The following is an 18,035-nucleotide window of genomic DNA, read 5'->3' as shown; positions in this document are numbered from 1 at the left end:
ACCTCAGTGCTACTTGGCCTGGAGAACCACTGATATGCCCTGGTTCCCTCCATCGTGAGTTGGAGAAACACCCAGGTCTGAAGATTCACAGTTCTCTGGGAATCTTTATAGTTTGGAAGTGGGCTGTCTGTCATGTTTTAGTAAAGGACATTTTCAACCCCCCTAAGCCCCAGAACCCTCATTTGTAGAATGAGGATAATAAACGACCCAGCAGTGAATCACCTGGCGAAGGAGATGCCACGTCACAGGCAGGCGATGAACAGGTGTTCTTACTATAGGCGAAAGTACCAAAGGCCCCCATCGGTCTGCAGATGCTCATGATGCCTGTAGATGTGACACTTGGAAATGACATCACGAAAGTACTTGCTCATAAATATTTGTGTTCAGTTCATTGAGTCTGAGTGTCAGGCACCTCGCTTTGACTTAAGCTATGGCATGATTTGGGGACAATTCATGTTTTTTACCCTCCCTTGCAGGAACACTCAAGAATGGAAAGAATGCCCTGATTATGTCTCTGCGGGAGAAAACAGCTGTTACTTTAATGCATCTTATACCTCCATCTGGATACCCTACTGTATCAACCTCACTAGCAATGGTAGTACTATGGATCATAAGTGCTTCTCTGTTGAGGAAATAGGTAAATCACAGGTTTGTGTTTCATTTGACATGGCTTTAGATTAAGTACGCGGGAAAGTCTACACCGTTCAAGCGTATTTGCGCAGGAAGGCTTTGTCTTTGTGCTCGAGGGGTGGGCGGAAGTCTGTGTGCCAGGGCTCGAGATCAGCTGCTGCACAGGAGGGAGAGGGCAGAGGGGACTTAAGTTGGCTCTAACGTAGGAGAATCTGGCAGCAAATGTTGTGACGAAAAGGGCGGGAGCCTTGTGGAGTCTCCCGGGAGGTCCTGAGGCTGGACTGTGCTCTCGTGTGTCACTGCAGGGGGATCAATGCGCCTAAGACTCCTTCTCTCCCAGTTATTCGATGCGGTGATTCTATGCATATCTACTGAAGTATGTTGGCCTTGATCTCCATCCTGTTCTACTAAATGCCTAGATTTCCTTTACTGCAAAGCACAGTCACTCTGGGACTTTACATTTACAAAACAGCCCAAATCAGTTTAAAGATGTGTTTATAAGATCTCAAGACAAACATTGGAGATAATCAGCTCAATGAACTAAGTGAAAGATCCAAATGGGTTACCCCTTGCTCATCATGTGGACACGGAAACAAATCAAAAGAAAACCAACAGCTACAATTGGATGTTCATGTTTAAACTATATAATAGTATAAACGGCTACATGGAAAAACATCAAGGAAAGACTGAGTGGCTGACATCAGGTCTCACATCGATCCCCAAAAGCTCATCTGCTGGGCCCAGGAATTCCCTAGAGCTTCCAGATGGGCTGCCCTTGCGTGTGGTTCCCCAGCCGAGCAGGCTTGGAGAGACAGAGAGGCTAGAAGCTGCGGGCAGAAACATGTCGCTCTGATAGCCCAACTTTGAGAAGACTGAGAAAACTTAACACGCACAAGAGAGAACGCAGCTGCATCATTTAGAGAGACTGCTGACTCTGTGTCCTCACAGCCATAGGTGTGGCTATCGCGTGGCTAAATGGGTAATAGTGAGAATGCTGGGTCGACCCATGTCCTGCCCCCGTCTCTGCCAGTCACCAGCCCCACCCCTTTACCTGGCTGACTGTCACTGAGTGCCTGCCGGGAGCCAAGCACGGCCGGGGCCCTGCGCCTGGGAGTAAGACACAGTCTTGTTGGGGAGTCAGGCATGTTAACAAATAACTGTGATGAATAATAAATAATTACACCTGGCACAGTGGGTGCTGGACTCCAGGTGTGTGGGGCGCATAGCAAGCCAAGGTGGGAGCCAGAGGTGCGGACGATGCACAGAGAAGTCAACAGCTCGGTGACTTCCTCGAGCATCAGTGGGGATTGCCAAGTGCACGAGATGGACCGTGTCTTCCAGCAACTACCGCGTTCCCAAAGTGACACACGACACAGAAAGAGCAAAGCCTCGAGAGCAGCTAGGCAGGCCCGACTGGTCGGCCACAGAAGTCTTCAGTGGTCTTGTGTACCCCACAAAGGAATTTGGACTTTATCTTACTGCCAAGGGGTGCATTTGAGATGTGTAAGCAGGGGCGTGACCTGAGGAGAGCAACAGCTAACACTTCCAAAGCATTTATCATGGGTCAGGTCTAGTAACCATGTGAGCTAGGTTCTTATCATCCCCATTTTACAGATGGTGAAACTGAGGCTCAGCACGGTTCAATGACTAGCCCTAGGTCAGATGACTAGTAGGTAGAACTGCGATTTGAACGTAGGCTGACAGCTCCAAGTCTGTGCTCTGAATCTCAAAGTGATACGGTACCCCTGGCATGTTACTCATGTCTCGGGAAATCCATCTTGTTGCAGTGTGGAAGGTAGATTGGGGTGGCACAGACTGGATGTTCAGAGGTAGAAGACTGTGACAATCAAGGCAAAAGATGATGCGGGCACAGTGACATCAATAGCAGGGAGGGAGAGAGCTGGGTGTGAGAGACGAAGAGCCGAGATGGCCCTAAGGGATCTTAATGCGTCAGCCCCAGCATCCCCGTGTATGCTGTACCTAGTCTTCTGCTGCCACACAGGACTGTGCTTTAGAGTAAAGTAATATACTAGTTAGACATGTGGCATTCATTCCGTTTATTCAGCACATACTCACTGAGTCTCTCCTTTGGGCCAGGCAGTGTTCCGGGTGCTGGGGACAGGAAATGTCTGCTCTCGTGGGATTTAATCCCAGTGCGGGGGGAAGAGACAGCACTATGGAAAATAACACCGGGAGGAGACCGGAAGTCCTAGGAAGGTTGTACTTTTAAATAGAGTTATCAGAGTTCGCTACACAGAGAACATGACACTTGAGTAAAGAAGGGAATGAGAGGACCGTCATGTGTGTCATCTGAGGGAAGGACATTTCAGCAGGAGGGCACAGTGAGGGCAAGGACCCTGAGGCGGGGCATGGGGGGAGCAGAGTGAGCCAGGAGGACAGTGGTGAGAGACCAGGTCCCCGAGACGAGAGAGTCAAGCTGTGGTGCCCTTTCAGCCCTGTGGTTTTGGCTTTCTCTCGGCGTGAGGTGAGGAGCCTTTGGGGGGTTTTAAATGATGAGTGATAGGACCTAACTAAAGTGTGAAGGTGATCACTGTGACAGCCATACTGAGGACGGGATAGAGAACAGACTGGAGGGGGACAAAGACCGCCAGAGACCACTCAGGAGGCCCACACAGCAATGTGGGCAGTGTGATGATGGCTAGGACCAGGTGATAGAGATGCAGGTGCTGAGAAGGGGTTGGGTACTGGGACTGCCTTGAAAGTACAGCAGGTAGAATGCGGGGTGGCGAGGACAAGCTGAGTCAAGGAAGAGTTCCCTGTTTATCATTGGAGCGACCAGAGGGATGGGGTGACGGTGAGACAGGAGCAAGGCTTGGGTCTGTTTGGGGATGTGTGCTGTCCCGGATGCCTTCCCTCTGGGACATCTCAGAGGAGTTGTTGGGGATGGCACGCAGAAGTATGTGCGGAGGTCAGGGAGAGGTCACTGTGCCTTCTCAAGCAGGGCCGTGTTTGTTGTCTTTTTAGAGTAGGGACAGTTTAAAGATGCAACGTGAGTAATATGTTTGAGAACATTTTCCATCAGACATTTTTTATAGTTTGATCACTCAGAGGGCTAAGCTTTGGTTATCAGAGTTCGTCTGTCCCCAACAAATCCAGAAAAGAAGAGTATTACTGTCAATCTGTGGCAATGTCACTTTGCACATCACTCCAATTTAATTTCCCACATGTAGTCATGATGAGTCAGCGTTGGACTTGCTCTATTTTCTTTAAAGCGGTGTTCACTCCATGGTGGCCAATAGCATTCTTCTTCGGAGCGAGTTTCTGGACTGAGGTTGGGTACAGAGCTACCCTCTTTGGCCGCCAGAGTTTACCAGCCAGTAAGAGCTCCTCACAGTGTATATTTGTAGGCTTATCTCTGATCAGCCCTGGGGACCCAGACTTTGCCACACACCAGGTGATCTCTGTATAATAGAAAAGAAAGTAAATTTTACTCTGTATCTGCAAGTGATTTTTGAAAACCTCAGTACTGAGATCCACGTGGCAATAATTTACTGGGGACTATCTAGAATATGAATTTAGATAGAGTTCCTAGCTTTGGAATCCATATTTCTCTTCATCAACTTCTTGGAAATTTAATAGGCAGCAGATCTAGAGAATGCACAGATCAGTAGAAACCAAGCAAAACACTGTTGCAGACAGTTCTAATAGGCAACAGATCTAGAGAATGTACAGATCAGTAGAAACCAAGTAAAACACTGTTGCAGACAGTTCTAATAGGCAACAGATCTAGAGAATGTACAGATCAGTAGAAACCAAGCAAAACACTGTTGCAGATAATTCTAATAGGCAACAGATCTAGAGAATATACAGATCAGTAGAAACAAAGTAAAACACTGTTGCAGACAGTTCTAATAGGCAACAGATCTAGAGAATGAACAGATCAGTAGAAGCCAAGCAACTCTGTTGCAGACTGTCCACTGCTGTTAAGTGAAAGAAAACACAGACTGGTTACATTTGAGAGAGCAGCGCAATGCCTCCCTCCTTAGGTCTGAAGAAATGATCACCTGTGGCTCAGAAGACAACAAGCCAAGAAGCATTTGCTGGGTGTTGGGAAAGACTGTGCTAATGTGCTAATGTAACACAGAAATGAGGGAGACGAGGTCCTTGCCCCAGGCCATGGACAGTTTGGAAGAAAAAACATTCCTCTAACCCTAGTTCCCAACCAGCCACATGCTGCAACACAGTAGGTCTTCCTGACTCTCTGTTCCTTAGTTAAAATGAATTCCTTTGCCAAATCCCAAAGCATTAATTCCATCAGAGCTCAAAGAAATGTAAAAAATGTAAGATCTTTACGAAAAGGTATAGATCAGATTTTAGATTTGAAAGGAATTTTTTAGGGGCTTTTTAAAGAGTTAAACACAGATCATTCTTAAGTCAAAAATGGTACTCTCTTATGAAGTGAGACTATACTAATAGGAATATTGGAAGAATTAAGGGTGTGAGTAATAAAATGTATCAAGTAATGTGGTCGCTTCAGAAGAAAGCATTTCACTGATATCCAGCTGTGTACTAATTCTCCATTGAAATGCCCAGTACAACCAGATCCACCCACTGGCCTCAACTGGACGTTACTGAACATCAGCTTAACGGGGATTCATGCGGACATCCAGGTGAGGTGGGAGCCGCCGTCCAATGCAGATGTTCAGAAAGGATGGATAGTCCTGGAGTATGAGCTGCAGTACAAAGAGATGAATGAGACGCAATGGAAAATGGTAAGATGGCATTACAAGTCACACTTGAAATTGTTTGACTTTGCTTCTGTTTATTTCAACACCCCCTCTCCTGTAGAGACTTCCTTTTGACCTAATACCACATGGCCATGCTGTATGCTGCATCATTTCTTATTTGAGGAAAACCGATATAAGCAGAAAAATATCATCCTGAGGTTCTGTCCAACAGCCGATGCTTCCATGGAGCTTAAATGGAAGCCTCTGGAAGGAAAGGGAAACTATTTCCCCAGTCATCCTTGGTGTCCGGTTTAACTTTAGAACAAAATTGTATACTTTAGCCACTGAGCTGTCTTTGGGGATGCGGCTAAACATGGGAAGGGTTATGATCAAGGTCAACAGTGAGCTATGGCTAAATATTCTCCCATGATTTTAGTTGCTATAACTCACAAGACCTTCGTTAAAATAAGTTCTTAAGTGACTCCAAGAGGGAAACAGAGGGAAGGAATTTGCCCTTTGGAGGTTTCAGAAGGATATTTTGTTAAGTACCTCAGGGGACAATCAAGCTAAGAGGTTTTTAAGTCTGCAAGGAGCATGGTACTGGTTGACCTCTGAACCCCTCACTTCCTGGCCAAGTGTGTGGGAACTGGGCACTTAGGTCAGTTCCGATGGCACACAACAAGGAGGAAAACAGGATTATCGTTGCTCCCAATATAACGAATTCAAAGGCAGTCTAACCACAGCCCCGGCCCTAGCCAAGTGCAGTGGTTTCTGGCCGGGTATCAGTCATGCCTGGCGGCTGGCACAGCCTCACAACCAACTCTTCAGACACCGGGCCTGTCCGTGCAGTGACCTGAGGAAGAAGCAGCTGCTTTTGTCACCAGCTGGCAGCTGGCTTCGGAGCAGCTTCGAACAGTCTGAGGTGGGGCTTTGAGGTTCCGTTTTCGGCAGCACTTTAATTTGGATATCTATTCTGTAGCTTGGTGTCAAAGAAGCCTGGTTGGACGCTGAGTCAAAGAACGCTTTCTAAACTCAAGCTAGTCACATTTACTCCACCACCAGGGGTTGAAATAGCCACTGTGCGCAGGGCTCGGTGCTCGGTACCCCCAGGCAGACGTTCCCAGAATGTGAACCGTGGACCCCGAAGGGTCCCTGAGACCCTGTCAGGGACTCCACAGGTCAGGACTATTTTCATAATAGTTCTCAAGTGGCTTTCCTTTTTTCACTGTGTTGAGATTTGCCTGATAAGGCAGGGAAACCCAGGCCGCCTTGGCACAGACCGAGGCAGTACACTGACCTGTACGACAACCAGCGCACCCTTCACGCCCAGCACTTGGGAAGGGGAGCGGGGGAGTCGGTTTCGCATCAGAGAGCCCGTAATGAGGCTGCGAAAATTATTCATTTTGTTACAGCCCGACCTTTGAGTACATAGCTTTTCAGTATTCTGTGTGACCCGTGCTAAGTGCACACGGAGCGCTGCTGCTGCTGCGCGGTCCCGAAGGCGGTGCTGAGAAAAGGCACGTGCACAGCGGGGCTGCTGCGCACCAGCTGCTCTGCGCAGGGACACGTTTGGAACACCAGTGGTTCTTGAGAGAATGGCTGGTTAATAGTTACTCGTGTTTGGGTTGGCAAATATTGGGCAAACATTTCTCGCCAAAGAATGAAGTAAGCTTGTCCCTTTAAGAAAACCTAGTGACAGTATTGATAGCCAATGAAAACATTTGAGCTTTCAAGGGAAAATTCAAATTTTGGAAATTTTGTTGTGCAGGCATGAACTTGATAGCTTCCCTGTCTTTGAAGACATTACTGATGAGATCAATGGTGATACTATTAGCAAAAGTGATTTTTTTTTTTTATGGCATAATAAAATGTGTGTACTTTTAGAAAATCTGCATAACTCAGTGAACCAGTATTTCCCAAATGATCAATACATGATGTAACCAAAATCACGCACGGGGAAATGATCCATTCAAAGTTCTAGATGGAATAGTGGATTTTAATGTACAAGCATACAAAGGTTCATTGATACAGTTTCAGATTATACATTGCAATTAACCCTTAAGAAGATACCACTTGTAGAGTTTTGGTGGTAGTGTTAAAGAATATTCACAATTATCTGAAAAGGCTATTAAAATATCCTTCCTTTTCTCACTATGTATCTGTGTGAGATCAGATTTTGTTCATATACTTCAACCAAAACAACACATCCTAACAGATTTAGTTCATCACAAGCAGATGTAAAAATACAGCCAAACATTAAAGAGATTTGCAAAAATGTAAACAATGTCACTTTCACTATAATTTGATTGTTTGGGGAAGTACAATCATTTTTATAAAAATACATTGTTGCCATAAAGTCAGTTTATTATTTCAATTTTAAAATTAGCATTTAAAAATTTTTTAGTTTCAATTTCTAATACGGTAAATAGTGATAGGTATAACCCAAGTCAATCAAGTACTATTCACAATAATTTTTAAGAATGTCAAAGAATCCTGAGACTAAAAAGTTTGGCAAGCTAGAAAAAGCCAAGATGTAAATCAGAGCGTTAGAATTCATTCATTTTCTGATCATAGTTTCAAGCCTGAAAGACTCTGGCATGTTGTTATGCCTCAGCCATGACACAGAAAGGTAACCTACACCCTAAGCTATGAACTGGGTTCATGGGAGCGTGGACTCCGTCACTGGCTGTTCAGAGCTGCCCCACAATGTGGCCGTGTTGTACTCCTCATTGTACCCTGCTAAAAAAGCACGTTAGATAGTTCAAAGGGATCAGTTAATGCTTGCTTACCTTTTATGAGTAAAGTTATATATTCATGGTATTTGTAGGTCTGGTCATTTGCAATCGTCTTGGACAGAGTTGTCATGAATAGCAAGGGCCTATTCATGAGAACTGACCTCTCTCTGGAAGACACTCACAATCCAATTGGTTATGAGCACTCATGTCATAAGCATAAAAAGAAGAGAGATTTGTAAGTAGAAGGGTGGGGGGGGGGGGAGAGCTAAGGCTTGTTGCTTAGATCCAGAATTAATATTACCATTTGGCAACATTGAATTTGGTATTGTTGTATCTTTTTTTAATTAAACACATTTTGAACATAAAAGTAATGCTAATGACCACGTAGTTGGTTACACTATTTACAAGAATGTATGGGTTTTCTCAGGACGTAATGGGTGGCATAAAATTATCTACAGCATGTGGTCCATCTCTTGCTCACCCATGTGCACTGGGGATAATGAAGGCATTTTGGCCCCATGGAAGCTGAAGTCTACTACAGAAATCTGAGCGGTGAAATGCGAGAAGTAATATACGGTGTGTATCGTCTGGCAGGATGGAGCAGGGGCAGTGCCAGGAAAGACTTCTTAGAATTTCAGGAATACTTGCAGCAAGGACTGGCCAAGAATAAGCGTTCCCTTGGAGGCAGGTGTCGGAGCTCAGTGTGGCGGGAGAAGCTGTGTGCCCACGAGTGTGGTGTGGCGGGTGTGGCGTGTAGAGAGAAGACGGAGAGGGGGCCGTGGGTCAAAACACCAAGAGCCCCTTTCTGGTTTTGTTATTAGTAAAACCTGTAAAGAAATAACATTGATGATAATAACAGAGAAGCTAAGGCTGTAAGAATGAAAACATAGGTTTTTTAAATATTTTAAGAAAAAATATTTAATATGTAGAAGTCCACCTTTAAAAAGCATTTGAGGCATGCAAATACTCCATACATTAAGAAGCTTCTTTAAATGGTGCAAAATGACCATCGCATGTGTACATGAGGAAACCATGAGATACTTTGTGAGTAGAAATGAACTGTGGTGAAAGGAGAATTTGTTTTAGAAAATGAAGGTCCAGCTCCTGACTTAGCAAAACAAATCAGGAGAATATTTATGTGAAAGATCTACTCTGTTGAAAAAGTGAGTGTTCCTAGTTTTTTATAGACAGGAGCAAGGTGTTCTACCAGAGAACAGAGGAAAAGCACATACTGAATACTTAGTTTGAATATTGGACCTAGAGGAAAACACCCTCATGAATTGGGTCTACTTCTTTGATAGCAGCGTGTTTTAAAGGTCTAATAGCCTCACCTGCCCTTCCCTGGAAGGTAAAAGAATATCCTGACCTGAAGGGTTGTGGGACCCTGATGTTAATTGCCAAGGACTCCTGTGACTTTTCTTTGCAGATTTTGAATAACAAACTATTTTGAGGTGGCTTTGAGCCTTCTAGAACAAGCAGATTATGTATGTAGTTGCTTCTAATAGAATTATTTGGATGTTCAGTTAAGACACTCTGATTTTCCTAGGAACCCTTCCAATTCCTTGATCATATGAATGACTCCCCATAATTTCCAAAGAATGATTTGTTTTGGTGGAAAACACATTGGTTTTTCTGTCCTTGTCTTTCTACAAAAGTGTGATCTCCCAAACGGTAGACAACATATCTGTAGTCTTCTTTGTAGTTGTCATTTTCCACAATAATTTTATTATACTTTGATCTTAGAATATTTGACAGCCTAATACAAACCTATAGCTGCATTTCTATAAAGGTCTATCAATTCTCTGGGTTTATTCCAAAACAAATTTGAGGCCTGTTGTCCATTAACAAATGATTCTTTGTAAAGTTATTTGCCTTGATCTTTCTCCAAATAACAACTCCCCAGTGCATTTTCAACTATTACCTACTTTACAGAATTCATTTTGAATACAGATGCGGAAGCATCTCGCAGAGTATATTGCATCGAGTGTGGACTCTCCAACCAATGTGTTATATTTTGTCTTAAAAGATGGACCCTGTCTTGTCAACATCAGTACCAGTGTACTCGCTGAGACTAGATAAGGAGTATGAAGTACGCGTGAGATCCAGACAACGAAACTCGGAGAAATACGGCGAGTTCAGTGAGGTGCTCTATGTAACGCTTCCTCAGATGAGCCCATTGGCATGTGAAGAAGGTAAAAATAAAAGGGTAAAGTGGCAGCCATCGTGGCTTTCATCGATGTACAGTAATGCACTGCTAGGGTGTTGTCCAGATCAAGATACATTAGCATCTAATGTCGGGGTCAGAGGCCCCGAGCTCTCTCTATAGCAGGTATTAGCAGGTAAAAAGCAGGAGGACAATTTAGCGTTTGAATTACGTCATTCAGGAAACATCTTGGGGTAGGTGCAAGTCATAGAGGGGAAATGTTAATGGGGTGATCTCTAGATATCAGAATTTCAGGTGATTCATTCTTTCTATGCTTCTATAATTCTAACATTTGCTACAGTGAGTTGTTTGCATTTATAATAAGAAAAAAATGTTTTTCAAATACATAATGAAGATATTCTGCATCTATAAGGATGGATGTACTATGTGCCATCCAAGAAGAAGCCGGATATTGAGTCGGCATAGGTGTCAAAGGCAGGGGCTGATTGGTTTCAGGTGTGGTTTCTACCTGGCGAAGGCTTGATTAGTAGTGCGCTAGCTATGCTCACGAATGACGTGGAACCTTTGAAGATACTATACAAGGGAAATGCAAGGATAATTAAAGCTTAAAGAAATGAAACCTGTGGATTCATAATAAAAGAATTAAAGTATGTGAATGCAGAAATAAAGAATCTCCTTAACGATGAACATTCTGTGTATAAAATATTATCACTCCCAGGTGAGAACTGACGATAGCTCGTCTCCATCAAAGATGGGTTTACAGGCCAAGCAAGGAGCTGAGATGTATTAGTGAAACAATCACAGAGAAATGACATGTATATCCCTGCATTTTCTTTTCTTTTTTTTTTTTTTATCCTCACCCGAGGACATTTTTCCATTTTTTGTTCAGGTAGAGTGGGGGGGGGGGGGAGGAACAGAGAGAGAGAGAGAGAAACATCGATGTGAAAGGGACACATCGAGTGGCTGCCACCCGCACAACCGACCAGGGCCGGGGACAAACTGCAACCGAGGTACGTGCCCTTAGCGGGAACCGAACCCGGGTCTCTCAGGACCGCAGGCCGACGCTCTAACCGCTGAGCCAAACCGGCCAGGGCTCCCTGCATTTTCAGTACAGGTAGAATTCATGGTAATACTGAGTCAAAATGTCAATAACTCCATTTTTTTCTAAGCTCTACTTGATGTAGCAGGCTTGTTGTTTCAAACAATTTGATATAATGACACTCTGGTTTAAAAAGTATACTTGCCACACGCCCTGTAAGCTTATTGTGATGGTATTTCCTTCAATTAACGTAGATTTTTTTTTTACACTCTTTTTCCACGTTAAAAAGAAAGAAAGAAAACGAAGCGCCAGCTCTATGTGGCATTCCTGAATATGGCATTGATACAACATTATAAATGCCACGGGATACAAATGAGGTTCTCTCCCCCACTGGTTCTTATAATGCCCATAACATCTCCCCGAACAAGAGAATTAAAATAAGGAAAGAATATCACAGTGTAAAGACCTACTTTTAACAAAGCGACGTTGAGGCCAATTCCACCCATCCTGTTTAATTAAAACACAGCGAACCTCTTGCCAATGTGGTAAGAATGCTGGGAACCAGCGGCTATGCACTTGTTTTTAAGGAATGAAATAGAAGTTATACAAACTGATTCCCCCAAGTCGGCTACAGAGTTTTCTAAACTCTGAAGGAGGGAGTTCCCATGGTGGTCTTCTGTCCAGGAATTTCTGAAGCTGTAAAATAATAGACTCTGCAAGTCTAAAAAAATTTTTGTCGTGATTCAGAAATAAAAACTCTGCCCCCGTCTTTCTGATACATCCTCAGCCTGAAGGATGACAAGCATCAGCACACCTTCTAAAACAGGAACCAAGCAGAGATTGTTCAGGTGAAGTCGTGTGGACCAGCAGCACAGTTCTCCAGAGCCGAAGCCTTTTGACTCCCCTGAACCCAAAGATGCTTAAAGCGGTTTTGTCCTTATAAACGTGGTTTGTGGTTATGCTGCGTGCTGTTTATTTTGCTTTCTTTTCATGTAAAAGGATTGAAGAAGTGTTCTTGGAACAGAGAAGACTTCTAAATCACTGCGTTCTGTTTCAGTGGTTATCATGTGAAATCACCGAGTTTACTAGATGAATACAAACTAGGAAATATTTTTATGTGGGGGAAAAAAGTGAAATGTTAATTTCAACTATTCATAACCTTGTGAGTGAGCTATTGTTCTCCTGTATTTCAGATTTCCGGTTTCCGTGGTTCTTAATTGTTATCTTTGGAATGTTTGGACTAACAGTGATATTTTTATGCATGTTTTCTAAACAGCAAAGGTAGGTGTGAAGTACTCTACCTCGATGTTTTCGCCCGTTGTTTGGATTTCCGTGTGTGTTTCCATTTGTTACTTGATGTTTTCCGTTGTAAATCGTGAGTGAACATCTTAATTAACCCAGGAGAGCGTCACCTCTAGTTACACATTTACACTTGGACGTGTGTGTCCAGGACAGTGTCTAGGACATCAGGAGGCTGGGAACGCACACCTGTGCTCGGGCCTCCTTGACAAGCTGCTTGCTCAGAGCTCCCTGCTTACCTCCTCAAAGTCCCTAACAAGTTGACACATTCATGCGGGACCGCAGGTAGCACCGTGCCTCTGGCTGAGTCTGACACTGTCCTGATGTACAAGCAAGTTCAAGTGGCAAACGAAAGCCACCTAGGTAAATCGATCTAAGGAGCCCTTTCCAGACTTCCTAGCATGGCAGTTTCAAGTTTTGTTTTAGTTATTCGGACGCTTATGATTTGCTGTTTCCAGTGCATTTGTCAACACAGCTAAAATGGTTCCTAAGTTTGAAGAGAGCCCTTTCTGCATTCTCTTGGAGTTAAAAGACTTGGGTTCCGGGTATTATTCTGCCGCTGTGCTTGATCTTGGGTCCCTTAACCTCCCTGGGCCTCCGTGTTTTCATGGGTATTATGTTCGATTACGTGACCATTAAATTTCCCTGGAGTTGTAAGATCTGTAAATCTATTTTTCTTCCTGAAAGAAACTCAGTGCAGACCATAAGATATTTTAATCCAACATATAGGAAAAAATATTGGTCCTGATTGCCAGTTTTCTTACATTTAGAATATTTTTCAAGTCCCATGAGTTCATCTGGCCCCTTCACTAGAACTAAGGTCACCAACACTGCCAGTGTGCCCTGGACTTGCCTGGGTCAGCACTGAAAGTCCTGTGTCCCTGGAAGTCCCCGAGTTCCAGGCCAACCAAGAGGTTTGGTCACTCTACCTAGAACAGAAGACAAGTTCTCCAGCTCAAGCCAAGGGGCATCTACAAATCAAAGCAGGGTCTATGTGAATACACAGTAAAAGCCTTCTCATTTGTCTTTTGAAGTTGCACAGCTTCGCCAACACTGAAACAGAACTGCAGTAGAAGGGAGCTTTCTCAGGACGCTGGCGTCCAGGGACTGGAGCACGCTGTCTCCACGTGACTGCAGAGAGGGGTCTCAGAGAGCGGCAGCTCCAGTTTTCTAATGTCAGCCAATGGGAAAGCAAAATTCACTCTGCAGAACTTCATTCTGCACCTACCTTTCTAGCAGAGGTCGACAAGCTTGTTATAAAGGGCCAAATGCTGAGTTTCTAGGCTATCTGGGTCATGCAGTCTATGTCATATCCACTCAATTCTGCCACCATGGCATGAAAGCAGCCACAGACAGCGTGTACACTAATGAACATGACTGTGTTTCAATAAAACTTTATTTACGAAAACAGAGGGCAGACCATATTTCAGTGCAAGGAGTAGCTCCCAGTACTGGCTGTATCAGAGTCATTCAAAGCATGGTCATCATTATTAATAATTTATGTTGTTTCTTTATCTTGTATTCATCAGTAACAGGTTGCTTTAATACTTGTCCCCTTGAGTAATTCCAATGGAGGCTACTCAAAGCAGCTAATGAAATTAAATTTGGCTTATTCCTTTGGTTAGGTAAAAAAAAAAAAAAAGCAAGGGAAACCTTCAGGAAAATGGGCTTCCTATTGAATAAACTAGACTGTCCACTCACACTGAGTGGAATTTTAGCTGATACCCAAAGTCAAGTTGCCATCTCTGCCCAATAGAGACATCTCTGACACAAGGTTTTGTTTTTTAACAATAAAACGAGTTAGTTGGGATTTTTAATCTCTAAGCTTTATTCTACAGCTACAATATTGATTTTAAAACAAACTCTAGTTAGCCCTGGCCAGTTTTGCTCAGTGGTTAGAGCATAGACCTATGGACCAAAGGTTGTGGGTTTGATTCTGGTCAAAGGCATGTACCTCGGTTGCAGTTCATCCCCAGCACCGGTCGGGGTTGTGCAAGAGGCAACCAGTCAATGTGTCCCTCTCACATCGATGGTTCTCTCTCCCTCCCTCCCACTCTATCTGAAGATAGATAAATAGAAAAATATTCTCAAATGAGGATTACAAAAAAAACTCTAGTTATACTAGTAACAAAATAGATAAATGATTTATTCAATTTGACTGAAGAAAGGTTTGTTGAGCATCTCCCATGTGCCAGGAATTGTTCTAAGTGCTGGTGAGAAAATGAGGCATAAAATAGGCTGCATAGACATTGAAATGAATTGATAAAAAATAATGTAAATAATGTAAGTGCATCATAGAATTGTGTATATAAATCGATACTGATTAGTTATAAATAGTTCAAAGTTAGTTTATTGCAATTGAAATGAACCCTACAGTGACAACATGGTTAATGAGATCATCTTATATAATTTTATAGTTAATGTGAGCTGTGTGGTACAAACTCACCCAGTCCACCCTAATTTGGCTACATGTGGATTGGCTCTTTTTCCTTCTCTTCCTCCTTCCCACCCTCCCTCCCTCTCTCTCTCCCTTCCTCTCTCCCTTCTTCCCTGCCTGCCTGCCTTTTCTCTGCAAATTACTGGTGAGATGTACATTAAAATTACCTTTCTTACAACTGAAATGAAAATTGGCTTTAAATGGAATCAAATTTCTCACTCCCAAATACTAATGCTGGCTGTCAATAAAAGACATTACAGGGGAAAATAGATTATAGGAAAGCCACATTTTATTTAAATTGACTTCAAATAAGGGTTTTTTGTTGTCGTTCTTTTGTTCATTTTTTCTTCTATAGTTTTTCCTTATCATTTACTGCTTAACATTTTCCTTCTCTTTCTTTCTGGTACTTATAAAGTACCAGAATACTTGAAATAGGTAATAGTACTGCCAATATTTTATTTCTAGCTTTTGAAATAAGAAAATGCACAACTTTTAAGCTGTATCAAACCAAAGTTTTAATTGTCTTTAAGGATTAAGATGCTGATTCTGCCCCCAGTTCCAGTTCCAAAGATTAAAGGAATTGATCCAGGTCTCTTCAAGGTAATTAATAAATCATCTAAGTCATAGATCACATTAATTATATGATACCTGAGGAACACTGCCTTGTGTTGAGAGCTTTTGCAAGCTGTATGTAACACATTCTAGTTTTTGTACCTCTTCTGGAGAAAAACAAATTTAAATATGACATCTCTTAAAATTATTTTTTATATATTTAAAACTTCTTCACTAATATGCATTTTTATTATATGGTTCTGTTACTACTGTCTTTATTATAACCATAATTAGTCTCTTAATGTTATTTGTTAAATCACTGAACCATCACAAGTTTCCTTTCATAGATCTTCATGTTCTTTCTGTTTCCTAGGAAGGAAAATTAGAAGAGGTGAACACAATCTTAGCCATTCATGACAACTATAAACCTGAGTTCTATAATGATGACTCATGGGTTGAATTCATTGAGCTAGATATTGACGACCCTGATGAAAAGACTGAAGGATCAGACACAGACAGACTTCTAAGCGATGACCATCAGAAATTACTTAACATCCTTGGGGCAAAGGATGACGACTCTGGACGTACCAGCTGTTATGACCCTGACATTCTGGAGGCTGACTTCCAGGCCAGTGACATGGGTGATGGTACCTCAGAGGTTGCTAAGCCACAAAGGTTAAAAGGGGAAGCAGATCTCTTGTGCCTTGACATGAAGAATCAAAACAACCCACCTTTTAGTGATGCTCCCCCTGCTACTCAGGAGCCCAGCGTTATCCTAGCAGAGGAAAACAAACCAAGACCACTTCTTATCGATGAAACTGAGCCAGCTCAAGCTGCCCATGCTCAGTTAAACAATCCGAGTTCACTGGCAAACATTGACTTCTACGCCCAGGTAAGCGACATCACACCAGCAGGGAGTGTGGTCCTTTCCCCGGGCCAAAAGAGTAAAGCAGGGATACCCCAGTGTGACACGCATCCAGAAGTGGTCTCATTCTGCCAAGCAAACTTCATCATGGACAATGCCTACTTCTGCGAGGCCGACGCCAAAAAGTGCATCGCTGTGGCCCCCCACGTGGAGGTCGAGTCCCGTGGAGAGCCCAGCTTTAACCAGGAAGACATTTACATCACCACAGAAAGCCTTACCACTACTGCTGGGGGGTCTGGGACCGCAGAACCGGCCCCGAGCTCGGAGATGCCCGTCCCAGACTACACCTCCATTCACATAGTCCAGTCTCCGCAGGGCCTCGTACTCAATGCCACTGCCTTGCCCCTGCCCGACAAGGAGTTCCTCTCAGCGTGCGGCTACGTGAGCACAGACCAGCTGAACAACATCATGCCGTAGCCCTTCTTTGATTCCCCGCGAGCTAAGTATTTAATGGCAAGGAGCGGGCTGGGTGTGAATGCTTAAACCAAAACCATGTTCAAACCTTTCCGGTCAGGTAGAGGGTGGGGAGAGTGTGGATTCTAAATGCCTTTTCCTGAAATGTTGAAACATAATATTATAAAGAAAAACAAGAAGAACACTTAATCAGATAGCTGTTTCTGTTGTGAACTGTAAATACCTTCAAGAATCGTCTCAAAGACTATTCAGCGGCAGTGATTGTCTTGTTATTGTGGGTGTTCCTTTTGTGATGCTGAGCTTTCAACGGCTGTGTTTTTTAATGTAGAGTAAATCATGCTTTTTGAAAAAGCAAAAAAATCAGGTGGCTTTTGCAGTTCGGGCAAATCGAAAGAGAATTATAGCACAGGCTAATTTTTTTACATGATCGCGAGCGAAAATTATAGGTAAGAGAGCAAAAAAATAGTTTGGATATGTAAATTTTATTTTGACATAGACTTGATAAAGATATTTTTAATAATTTACACTTCAAGCATGGCTGTTTTATACTACACTGCCCACTGTGTCCCCAAGTTCACGAGGACAGAATGTAGCAACCGCGCTCTGAAGCTGACCTAATGCTTTGGTCGGTGCACCTAACGAAAACAAACAAGTTCGTTTTTTACAAAACCTTTTTATACCTCCCCAAACCCCTTCGACACTTCTACAATGATTGTAGATACCCAAATCATTGGAACATGCTCGTCTTACCCGAATTTTTAAGCCAAGATTTGTTCATTTCGAAAACTTGAAAAATGTTTGCACAGATCCACTTATGATGAACCAAAAAACAAACAAACAGAAACCCATCCTTACCCAAATTTTGGTTCGTGTCAGAGTTCTACACACGGAGAGAGGTAGGAATTATCGCTGGTCACACTGAGGGGGACGGAGAAAGCCCTGGAACCTGGGCAGCAGGCCCTCCTCCGGCGACTGGGTTTTCTTCCCCAGTTACCTGCGGAGGGGGTGGAGTCAGGAAGCACTTTGTAGGCCGAAGCAGGTGGAAATGAAACTAACCAGACAAGGGAACGAGAAGTGCGAGGAGCAGGTTTAGTTTCCCAGCCGGCAGCCAGATACAGACTCACTATTTACAGTCATGAAAACAGAAGCAAC

The 18,035-nt window shown here is 43.3% G+C and overlaps 1 protein-coding gene across 1 annotated transcript in view; it reads left to right on the top strand.

The window, feature by feature from the left end:
- The window catches only part of GHR (growth hormone receptor), a 229,859-nt gene extending 212,467 nt beyond the window's left edge, over positions 1–17,392 (top strand). The window contains exons 5-10 of the mRNA XM_036280505.1: positions 477–637; positions 5,185–5,363; positions 10,080–10,245; positions 12,450–12,537; positions 15,523–15,592; positions 15,918–17,392. Of these exons, the coding sequence (XP_036136398.1) occupies positions 477–637; positions 5,185–5,363; positions 10,080–10,245; positions 12,450–12,537; positions 15,523–15,592; positions 15,918–16,886 (1,633 nt within the window). The 3' untranslated portion in view covers positions 16,887–17,392. The remainder of the gene's footprint in view (positions 1–476; positions 638–5,184; positions 5,364–10,079; positions 10,246–12,449; positions 12,538–15,522; positions 15,593–15,917) is intronic.
- The last annotated feature ends 643 nt before the right edge of the window (positions 17,393–18,035 follow it).

The sequence above is a fragment of the Molossus molossus genome, unplaced genomic scaffold (assembly GCF_014108415.1).
Source record: "Molossus molossus isolate mMolMol1 unplaced genomic scaffold, mMolMol1.p scaffold_m16_p_3, whole genome shotgun sequence".
Classification (NCBI taxonomy): domain Eukaryota; kingdom Metazoa; phylum Chordata; class Mammalia; order Chiroptera; family Molossidae; genus Molossus; species Molossus molossus.
The sequence above is the reverse complement of the archived record's forward strand: the minus strand, read 5'-3'. Positions and strand labels throughout refer to the sequence as shown.